Source organism: Ambystoma mexicanum, chromosome 3p (genome assembly GCF_040938575.1).
Source record: "Ambystoma mexicanum isolate Mex_15411 chromosome 3p, UKY_AmexF1_1, whole genome shotgun sequence".
NCBI lineage: Eukaryota > Metazoa > Chordata > Amphibia > Caudata > Ambystomatidae > Ambystoma > Ambystoma mexicanum.
Genome location: NC_090925.1, coordinates 663,669,494 through 663,681,706, shown reverse-complemented (window position 1 = coordinate 663,681,706; position 12,213 = coordinate 663,669,494). Strand labels below are relative to the sequence as shown.

The 12,213-nt window shown below is 38.6% G+C and overlaps 1 protein-coding gene across 9 annotated transcripts in view; it reads left to right on the top strand.

Annotated features, from left to right (window-relative positions):
* Positions 1 to 12,213, top strand: part of LOC138580695 (uncharacterized) — a 583,872-nt gene that overhangs the window by 357,920 nt on the left and 213,739 nt on the right. For 3 of the 9 annotated variants that reach the window (XM_069651434.1, XM_069651433.1, XM_069651429.1), the window contains 2 exons: positions 4,300 to 4,332; positions 11,395 to 11,427. The exons of 5 other annotated variants lie outside the window; for them this stretch is intronic. In XM_069651434.1, the coding sequence (XP_069507535.1) occupies positions 4,300 to 4,332; positions 11,395 to 11,427 (66 nt within the window). The remainder of the gene's footprint in view (positions 1 to 4,299; positions 4,333 to 11,394; positions 11,428 to 12,213) is intronic. One more of the 9 variants, XM_069651432.1, reaches the window with a different exon arrangement.

Here is a 12,213-nt window from a genome sequence, read left to right as displayed (position 1 = left end):
TTTTCAGAATCACCTTCCACGTGATATGCACATCCATCTACATAAATGGTTGGAAGATCATTGCATGTTTCTTCATTGAAAGCATTGTGTGTGGATATCTCAAATTCCCTTAAATGAGTTTCTACATCAGTGTCTTCAGGCATACAGACAGCTTCACAATCATGTAATCTGATAGCCCTTGACCAATTAGACTCTTTTTGTTTGGTCCACATCTCATTTCCACTTGGAATCACTGTAGTGCTTACATCCATGAAGTCATTCTTGACTTGGTCAAATTCCCTGATCTGATTCTTTTACTATGTAAACATTATAGAGGCTGGTGATGTGTTTCAACAATCATCCATATCCCTTGAATAACGGGACAGAATTGTTGCAATGCCCATATAGACGTCAAACGTGCCTTTTCATATTTACTAAATTTGGTTGCTTCCTGTGACAATGATGTGCTTGTATATGCAATAGAATTGTTATTTGCATCATGTTTTTGGTAGAGTACTGCTGACATACATTGATCTGTGATTCCTATTTCTACAAAGAAATCTTCATTTTTATTGGATATGCCAAACATGGCATTTTTATCAAACAGTTTTTTTTAACTTGTCCTTTTTTCCTTTTCCTATTTGCAGGGCACACCCTATGTCAGTAATTTGCTTATAGGCTGCTTAATCTCTGCGTAAAGTCCAATACATTTCATGTTGTAACCCGTCAAACCTAGCAAACTCTTTAGACTTTTTAGGTGGGTGGGATATTTTAATTCCTGAATTGCTTCCACTTATTTCTTTTGCAGGTTTAACCCATGTTCTGTCACTTCATGGCCTAGAAAGGTTATCCCATCTGCATCTGGGAGTGCCTTGCTCAGGAATATCCAAAATTCACTCCCACTACTGACATACCCAAAAGGGGTCTGGGACCATGCATATTGTAATTTGTCAAAGGAAAATGCAAATACATGTTATATACCTTCAGCTAATGGTACACACCAGTAACCAGCTGTAATATCCAAGGTGGTAAATACCTGTAACCCTTGAACCTGTGCAAGACCCTGATCAATAAATGGAAGGGGCAACCTTGAAACTGAAACCCTCTTGTTCAATTCACTCAAGCCATGGGGCTTTAGTACACCTAATATGGGAGTATTTTAAGTACTATGAATGGGCCTAATGATGCCTCTAGATGCCGCTAGATTCAAAATGTTTAATTACTTCAGCCAGTGACTCCAGACATGCCAAGGGTAACCTATATTGTCACAAAAATACTAGCTCCCTACCATATCCTTCGGGTAGTGTGGCAACTTGCAAATCAGTCACCCCACAATCATAAGCATCTTTGGCAAAAACCTCTTTGAACTCCATAAATATGTTCCTTAATTGATCCCTCCCTTCTTCATTTGTGCAAGCATCTGCAGCTTGAATCTGCTCCTCTCCCGATCTTGGAACATTCTGGGAACTACGCCAATGGAGGAACCTCTGTACTCCCTTCTAGTTGTTTGGCAGTATCTCTTTGGAGAGCTGCAACCCTCAAATATTTTGGAATATTCACCTTGATTATAAGAGATACAATATAGCACATCTTCCATTATTGGCTTTAGGAAAATGCAGGATAACATAACAGACCTCAATATGACATTCTCAAATGAAATAAAATAAATGATCATCCCCTATAAGTAATTCCCTATGTCATTGGTCTCACACATCGACTTGGGACCTAGCAATCAAAATGCAAGTCAACTGGACACCTAGATCATTTTAAGCATTTTCCTAAATATACTTTATTTTTTTATACCCATAGTTCTCATTTTTATAAATGTATATACTCACCTGTTTCATTCTGCCTTTTTCACATTCACTTTAAAACGTGCACACAGTTACTCAACTAATCGATCCTTCCTTTCATTCCATTACACTCCAGATTGATATTTTGTATATTGTTCACACCTACTTACGTGCAATGGTGAATCCCTTTGAGGTGCAAGCACTTCACTTTCAGAACAGAATTACACTTTTCACTCCCTACTAGTTTCATCAATGTGTTCTAACCTCCTGTTTTGGGTGGAATGGTTTAATTTGGTTAACATGGACAAATTGTTCCACAGTTAACTTTCCCTCTTTTATGGCTATTCTGTAGACTACAGGCAAAACCTTATCTACAATTCTAAATGGCACGCACCATGATGCGAAGACATTTGCATTTTTATGTTTATCTTTACCAAAGTCAAAATTATATACCTGGTTGCATAGCTCTTATTCCCACACAGATGTTTTCTTGTCATAGTATGAGTTGGACTGTCAGCAGCTTTTTCAAAATTCCTCTGCGCAAACGCAAAAAACATCTTGCAAGTGTTTTCTCAGCTCTTCCATATATTTGTGGATTGTGGATGCATTTATTAGGACCTGCTTATTGGTTCTGTAAAGCAAATGCTGTGGCAAAAACATTTTCCTACCTGTGAAAATGTCATCTGGACTGAGATGTATTGATCTAGATATTGTGGACATGGAAGATGCATGACTCCACGTATGCCTTTCAGGAATACAATTAGGGAATTGTTCTCTGCAAAGTAAGTCTGCAAATTTTGCTCATGTGGAGTCCCAAATTACTTGTGTTTTGAAGAAGCTATTTCACAAACCTAAACAATTATTTGTATGATAAACCACATATTCTGCTGTTATTCCTACGACAAATGAAGATTTTTTAGATTGATTTTCTCACAGACTACACCAAACCTCCTAATTTTAGGTTTTGTTTTACCACATTAGCATTTGTACATCTCATATTGGTACTGATCCTGTCAGCCTTTCTGGGATGTAATTTCACCAAAAGGCCAGCGGTAGCGAAGGTGACATCACATGGTCCTTGACCCCCTAGTGACATCACAGGAAGTGATGTCATTTGAACCCACCCCCAAGTACATTGAAGGAAGTGGGGTAATGTCGTTTGATCCCCGCCCCAAAATGACATCACAGGATGTGCTGGTGCACGTCATTTCACCAATTGACATCACAGGAAGTGGCATCATCTGCTTTCATGCACAACACAAATGACACTTTTTGCACAACACTTCTGCTAGGGGTAATGACACATCAGTAATGCAGATGCAAATTCATACACCTTGGACATCTAACACTATTCACACTAAGTTTTACTCCAATAGGTGTCACATAAGTGACTGAGACCCAAGCCATAACCTAAACATGGAGTACACTGATTGATGTGCTGCACCTCAAATTAACATTATTTGAATAAACTTGACCAGAGCCACCTCCATTGTCATGTTTACAACTCTGATGTTGTATACATATTTTAAAAACATTTCAGAGAGACATTACACATATGAACTCTACTGATCAGTATTAATTCAATATATCAGCCTGAGTATATGAGAATTGAAAGGCAGATACAACAGATTACTTCAGAGATTCGGACATGACACTAGACAGAGTAATTTTAATGAACAGATTTCAGAGTGAACATAACGTTAAGTGGAATGTTTTTCTTTTGTTGACAACTCTCTTTATTGAATTTCTAAACAAATTGGAAACATTCCCTAAACAAAACCCCCACCCCAACTCACGTCTGAGGCGACGACTACTCCTTTCCGGATTCGCTTTCTTCCCGGGTTCGCACTTCACGCTCATTGCAGATCTAATAGTCTCAGGCGTTGTGGGAACAACATCACGCTAAAATCATCCTTAAGAAAAGTTACTATTTCCCCCAGTCCGCGACAAAGTACTGTACTTTGTTGTCCATGGAATGTTTTAAAAGCAAGATCACCCTAATCATGGCCAATTGTCGGAGACATCAGTTAGTGGGTTAATTGTGGAAGGGAGTGTGTTGGTGGTCGATAGACATTCATAGATGGCAAAATAGCATGTCACAATGAGTCCAAATCTCCAGGTTTTCTATTGTTGAGAGTGCGATGTTAAAGCTACCATTAATTGATACATTACACACATTGACACTCACCCATGGGTCTCAAGTCGAAGGTCGTGTTCTCCTTCGGCTATCTGCAAAACAAGTGTTTTGAGTCTGTGCTCCTTGTTTGCAAGGAAATATCAGGGGGTTAACTGAAAATATGTCCCTGTTGAAGAAAAATGATTACCCTCGTACGGCTGCGGATTAAGATTAGAGGTTACGGTTTTAGCAAAATGTGTGATGAAACTGTCAGGAAGAGCTCACTTAGACCATGAGGCAGAAACACACAATTACACAATTGGAGTTGTCAGCAACCTTTCTTCTTTCTTACATCTCAACATATCAATTCACTTTACCTCATCAGTGAACTATTTGTTTTTTTCCCCATAGGGCGTACACGGTGGAGTTGGTGGTGGCCGTGTGGTAAGTATTACATTGTTGTTGCTAAAATCCAGGATGGTGCTATTGGCTGGTATTGTTGTTCTCTAATGCTATAATGACAATGGGCCCCATTCCTCTACTTGCACCAATTGTATCTCTCATCCATTCAATGACCAAATTTGGGTTCAAGCTAGTATACCTGTTTTGATATAAGAGTCTTGTAATCCCCAATATAAAACGCAGAGCTTCTTCCAAATGCAATTCCTGAGACTAGTCCCAGGTCTATTAGAACTTGTCCTTTCACTAAAGTGATACATGGAATGTTCATCGTAACTATAAGTACCAAGAAAGACCAGAAAATGTGCTGTCTTATTCCACTATGCATGGGCTACAGCCACTTCATCTTTCCTTTGTAAGCAGGTGTCACCACCTTCTCTCCCCTTCTTCAGTGCATGGGTTTTTTCCAAGGAACTCTGGATTCCTCTGGATCTGGCTGCCTCCAACTCCCGGACCGCTGGTGTGGAAATAGTATCTAGATTAAAGCGAGAAAAAAACAATTAAGAATCAAATACACTGATTCATTGATTTTTCCCTTTCATTTTGATATCATCTGAAGTAAAATGTTGTATTATGCACAGAAACATACAATATAAATAACAGTCAATGATAACTTTTCTGGACTTGGAAATATGTGGGTTGAGTATAAGAGATACAATATGGCACATCATTTGTTATTGGCTGTCCGAAAATGCAGGTCAACATAACATACCTCAATGTAATATTCTCAAATGAAATAAAATAAATGATCATCGCCTTAAGGCAATTCCCTATGTCATTGTTCTCACACATCGACCTGGTATACCTAGCAATCAAAATGCAAGTCACCTGGACACTTATATGTGTTCATTCTTTTCCTAAATATGCATTATATTTTTTATACCCATTGTTCTCATTTTTATAAATTTATATTCTCACATATTTCATTCCCCCCTTTTCACATTCACTTTAAAACGTAAACTAAATTACTCAAATGGTGTATCACTCCTTTCACCACTTTACAATCCAGTTTTATACTTTTTAATATTTTTCACACCTACTTACTTGCTATGGTGAATCCCTTTAAGATACAAACGCTTCATTTTCAGAATAGAATTACACTTTTAAACGCTTCATTTTCAGAACAGAATTACACTTTTCACTCCCTACTAGTTTGTCCAATTTGTTCTAACCGCCTTGCCTCATGTTTTGGGTGGAATGGTTTCATTTGGTTAACATTAGCACATTTTTCTACAGTTAAGTCTCCCTCTTTTATGACTATTCTGTAGACTACATGTGAAACCTTATCTACAATTCTAAATGGCCTACGCCATGATGCAAGGAAATTTGCATGTTTATGTTCATCTTTACCAAAGTCAAACTTATATACCAGGTCGCCTATCTCATATTTCCTCACAGATGATTCTTGTTATAGTATGATTTTGCACTGTCATACGCTTTTAACAAATTCCTCTGCACAAAAACAAAAGCATGTGGCAAGTGCTTTCTCAGCTTTTCAATATATTCGTTGATCATGGGTGCATGTATTAGGACCTGCTCATTGGTTCAGTAAAGCAGATGTTGTGGTAAAAATCATTTTCCTACCTATCAAAATTTCATGTGGACTGAGATTTATTGATCTAGATTGTGTTGTCCTAATAGCCATTAACACTAAAGGATGTTGCAGATCCCAAATGGATCCTGCCTCACCTACAAACCTTTTCAATAGTTCAACTATTGATATGTTGCACTGTTCCTTACCCCCAGAAGAAGAGGGATGGTATGAAATTTGCAACTTTCTCTTCATAATCATGATTTGCCATATGTTTGTCATTATTGCACTAGTAAAATGACTTATGTGGATTGATTCTATTCTCTGAGGTAATCCAAATGATTGACTAGCAAAGTGGCTGCCATGTGCACACTGCAATCTGGGGCTGGGATGCACCCCACCCATTTAGAAATTAAACAAACAATTGTAAAGAAGTATCTGTTTCCCTGTGCTGGCCTTTGCAAAGGCCCAATGAAGTCTATTTGTAGGTTTGACCATGGGAGTGTCAAAACTTTTTTCAGCAATGGTACCCTGTGTGTTGGGGAAGCAGGTTGAAATTGTGCAAACACTAGACATTCCCTCGTATAGAGTTCTAAATCCTGTGACATGTGAGGCCAATAAGGATAATCTTTTAAAATGTCCAAAGTTTTCTGGGAGCCTCTTCAGCCTGCAGTTATTCCATTGTGGGCATGACATAGCATCAACCATCAAAATGTCAAAATCCCATTGGATTTGGCCCAATACTGATTTGTGAATCATCAGCCCTTCTTGTAAATTAATTCTCTTTTTGTTTATAATAGAAAGCAACTCTGCCATCCCAGTTCCATTTTCGGCTAACTGATCGGCCTTGTCATTTCCTTCCTTTTCTTCGCGTGGTGTTTTCAAATGACCATGTATTTTCCTCCAGTGGATGATCATGCCATTTACTGAAACCCGTTTGTCTGTGGCTTGGATTATTTTGCCATGGTTAAATGGTTTCTAGTTATATGAGAGCATTCCTCTCAATTTCCAGCTGGGTAAATATTCCATAAAACTATTTAGCTCATAATAAGAATCAGTCACTACAACTATTTCATAAAGTTTACTTTCTATGGCTGTAGATATTCCCTTATAAATGGTGGCCAATTCTGCAACTTGACTGCTTTTGGGTCCTAACTTCATGCTTACTCTTGGAATGTCATTGCATTATCCCCAAAGATTTCGTATCACTGCCACCGGTTCTTTTTCAGAATCACCTTCCATGTGATATGCACATCCATCTACATAAATGGTTGGAAGATCATTGCATGTTTCTTCATTGAAAGCATTGTGTGGGGATATCTCAAATTCCCTTAAATGAGTTTCTACGTCAGTGTCTTCAGGCATACAGACAGCTTCACAATCATGTAATCTGATAGCCCTTGACCAATTGGACTCTTTTTGTTTGGTCCACATCTCACTTCCACTGAGAATCCCTGTAGTGCTAACATCCATGAAGTCATTCTTGACTTGGTCAAATTCCCTGATCTGATTCTTTTACTATGTAAACACTATAGATGCTGGTGATGTGTTTCAACAATCACCCATATTCCTTGAATAATGGGACAGAATTGTTGCAATGCCCATACAGACGGCTAACGTGCCTTTTCATATTCACTAAATTTGGTTGCTTCCTGTGATAATGCTGTGCTTGTATATGCAATAGAATTGTTATTTGCATCATGTTTTTGGTAGAGTACTGCTGACATACATTGATCTGTGATTCCTATTTCTACAAAGAAATCTTCATTTTTATTGGATATGCCAAACATGGCATGTTTATTTTAACTTGTCATTTTTTTTCCTTTTCCTATTTGTAGGACACACCCTCTGTCAGTAATTTGCTTATAGGCTGCTTAATCTCTGCGTAAAGTCCAATACATTTCCTGTTATAACCCGTCAATCCTATCAAACTCTTTAGACTTTTTAGGTGGGTGGGTTCTTTTAATTTCTGAATTGCTTCCACTTATTTCTTTTGCAGGTTTAATCCATGTACTGTCACTTCATGGCCTAGAAAGTTTATCCCAGCTGCATCTGGCAGTGCCTTGCTCAGGAATATCCCAAATTCACTCCCACTACTGACATACCCAAAAGGGGTCTGGGACCATGCATATTGTAATTTGTCAAAGGAAAATGCAAATACATGTTATATACCTTCAGCTAATGGTACACACCAGTAACCAGCTGTAAGATCCAAGGTGGCAAATACCTGTAACCCTTGAACCTGTGCAAGACCCTGATCAATAAATGGAAGGGGCAACCTTGAAACTGAAACCCTCTTGTTCAATTCACTCAAGCCATGGGGCTTTAGTACACCTAATATGGGAGTATTTTAAGTACTATGAATGGGCCTAATGATGCCTCTAGATGCCGCTAGATTCAAAATGTTTAATTACTTCAGCCAGTGACTCCAGACATGCCAAGGGTAACCTATATTGTCACAAAAATACTAGCTCCCTACCATATCCTTCTGGTAGTGTGGCAACTTGTAAATCAGTCACCCCACAATCGTAAGCATCTTTGGCAAAAACCTCTTTGAACTCCATAAATATGTTCCTTAATTGATCCCTCTCTTCTTAATGTGTGCAAGCATCTGCAGCTTGAATCTGCTCCTCTCCCAATCGTAGAACATGCTGGGAACTACGCCAATGGAGGAACCTCTGTGCTCCCTTCTAGTTGTGTGGCAGTATCTCTTTGGAGAGCTGCAACCCTCAACTATTTTGGAATATTCACCTTGATTATAAGAGATACAATATGGCACATCTTCCATTATTGGCTTCAGGAAAATGCAGGATAATATAACACACCTCAATATGACATTCTCAAATGAAATACAATAAATGATCATCCCCTATAAGTAATTCCCTATGTCATTGGTCTCACACATCGACTTGGGACCTAGCAATCAAAATGCAAGTCAACTGGACACCTAGATCATTTTAATCATTTTCCTAAATATACTTTATTTTTTTATACCCATAGTTCTCATTTTTATAAATGTATATACTCACCTGTTTCATTCCGCCTTTTTCACATTCACTTTAAAACGTGCACACAGTTACTCAACTAATCGATCTTTCCTTTCACTCCTTTACACTCCAGATTGATATTTTGTATATTGTTCACACCTACTTACGTGCAATGGTGAATCCCTTTGAAATGCAAACACTTCACTTTCAGAACAGAATTACACTTTTCACTCCCTACTAGTTTCATCAATGTGTTCTAACCTCCTGTTTTGGGTGGAATGGTTTAATTTGGTTAACATGGACAAATTGTTCCACAGTTAACTTTCCCTCTTTTATGGCTATTCTGTAGACTACAGGCGAAACTTTATCTACAATTCTAAATGGCACGCACCATGATGCGAGGACATTTGCATTTTTATGTTTATCTTTACCAAAGTCAAACTTATATACCTGGTTGCATATCTCTTATTCCCTCACAGATGTTTTCTTGTCATAGTATGAGTTGGACTGTCAGCAGCTTTTTCAAAATTCCTCTGCGCAAACGCAAAAAACATCTTGCAAGTGTTTTCTCAGCTCTTCCATATATTTGTGGATTGTGGATGCATTTATTAGGACCTGCTTATTGGTTCTGTAAAGCAAATGCTGTGGCAAAACCATTTTCCTACCTGTGAAAATGTCATCTGGACTGAGATGTATTGATCTAGATATTGTGGACATGGAAGATGCATGACTCCACGTATGCCTTTCAGGAATACAATTAGGGAATTGTTCTCTGCAAAGTAAGCCTGCAAATTTTGTTCATGTGGAGTCCGAAATTACTTGTGTTTTGAAGAGGCTATTTCACAGACCTAAACAATTATTTGTATGATAAACCCCATATTCTGCTGTTATTCCTACGACAAATGAAGATTTTTTAGATTGATTTTCTCACAGACTACACCAAACCTCCTAATTTTAGGTTTTGTTTTACCACATTAGCATTTGTACATCTCATATTGGTACTGATCCCGTCAGCCTTTCTGGGACGTAATTTCACCAAAAGGCCAGGGGTAGCGAAGGTGACATCACATGGTCCTTGACCCCCCCCTAATGACATCACAGGAAGTGATGTCATTTGAACCCGCCCCCAAGTACATTGAAGGAAGTGGGGTAATGTCGTTTGATCCCCGCCCCAAAATGACATCACAGGATGTGCTGGTTCACGTCATTTCGCCAATTGACATCACAGGAAGTGGCATCATCTGCTTTCATGCACGACACAAATGACACTTTTTGCACAACACTTCTGCTAGGGGTAATGACACATCAGTAATGCAGATGCAAATTCATACACCTTGGGCATCTAACACTATTCACACTAAGTTTTACCCCAGTAGGTGTCACATAAGTGACTGAGACACAAGCCATAACCTAAACATGGAGTACACTGATTGATGTGCTGCACCTCAAATTAACATTATTTGAATAAACTTGACCAGAGCCACCTCCATTGTCATGTTTACAACTCTGATGTTGTATACATATTTTAAAAATATTTCAGAGAGACATTACACATATGAACTCTACTGATCAGTATTAATTCAATATATCAGCATGAGTATATGAGAATTGAAAGGCAGATACAACAGATTACTTCAGTGATTCGCCATGACACTAGACAGAGTAATTTTAATAAACAGAATTCAAAATAAACATAACGTTGAGTGGAATGTTTTTCTTTTGTTGAAAACTCTCTTTATTGAATTTTTAAACAAATTGGAAACATTCCCTAAACAAAACCCCCAGCCCAACTCACATCTGAGGCAACGACTACTCCATTCCGGATTCGCTTTCTTCCCGGGTTCGCACTTCACGCTCATTGCAGATCTAATAGTCTCAGGCGTTGTGGGAACCACATCACTCTAAAATCATCCTTAAGAAAAGTTACTATTTCCCCCCAGTCCGCGACAAAGTACTGTACTTTGTTGTCCATGGAATGTTTTAAAAGCAACATCACCCTAATCATGGCCAATCGTCGGAGACATCAGTTAGTGGGTTAATTGTGGAAGGGAGTGTGTTGGTGGTCGATAGACATTCATAGATGGCAAAATAGCATGTCACAATGAGTCCAAATCTCCAGTTTTTCTACTGTTGAGAGTGCGATGTTAAAGCTACCATTAATTGATACATTACACACATTGACACTCACCCATGGGTCTCAAGTCGATGGTCGTGTTCTCCTTCGGCTATCTGCAAAACGAGTGATTTGAGTCTGTGCTCCTTGTTTGCAAGGAAATATCAGGGGGTTAACTGAAAATATGTCCCTGTTGAAGAAAAATGATTACCCTCGTACGGCTGCGGATTAAGATTACAGAGGTTACGGCTTTAGCAAAATGTGTGATGAAACTGTCAGGAAGAGCTCACTTAGACCATGAGACAGAAACACACAATTACACAACTGGAGTTTTCAGCAACCTTTCTTCTTTCTTACATCTCAACATATCAATTCACTTTACCTCATCAGTGAACTATTTGTTTTTTTCCCCATAGGGCGTACACGGTGGAGTTGGTGGTGGCCGTGTGGTAAGTATTACATTGTTGTCGCTAAAATCCAGGATGGCGCTATTGGCTGGGTATTGTTGTTCTCTAATGCTATAATGACTATGGGCCCCATTCCTCTACTTGCACCAATTGTATCTCTGATCCATTCAATGACCAAATTTGGGTTCAAGCTAGTATACCTGTTTTGATATAAGAGTCTTGTAATCCCCAATATAAAACGCAGAGCTTCTTCCAAATGCAATTCCTGAGACTGGTCCCAGGTCTATTAGAACTTGTCCTTTCACTAAAGTGATACATGGAATGTTCGTCGTAACTATAAGTACCAAGAAAGACCAGAAAATGTGCTGTCTTATTCCACTATGCATGGGCTAGAGCCACTTCACCTTTCCTCTGTAAGCAGGTGTCACCACCTTCTCTCCCCTTCTTCAGTGCATGGGTTTTTCCAAAGGGACTCCGGTTCGGAGGTGGTTTCCTCCGGATCTGGCTGCCTCCAACTCCCGGACCGCTGGTGTGGAAATAGTATCTAGATTAAAGCGAGAAAAAAAACAATTAAGAATCAAATACACTGATTCATTAATTTTTCCCTTTCATTTTGATATCATCTGAAGTAAAATGTTGTATTATGCACAGAAACATACAATATAAATAACAGTCAATGATAACTTTTCTGGACTTGGAAATATGTGGGTTGAGTATAAGAGATACAATATGGCACATCTTTTGTTATTGGCTGTCGGAAAATGCAGGTTAACATAACATAGCTCAATGTAATATTCTCAAATGAAATAAAATAAATGATCATCGCCT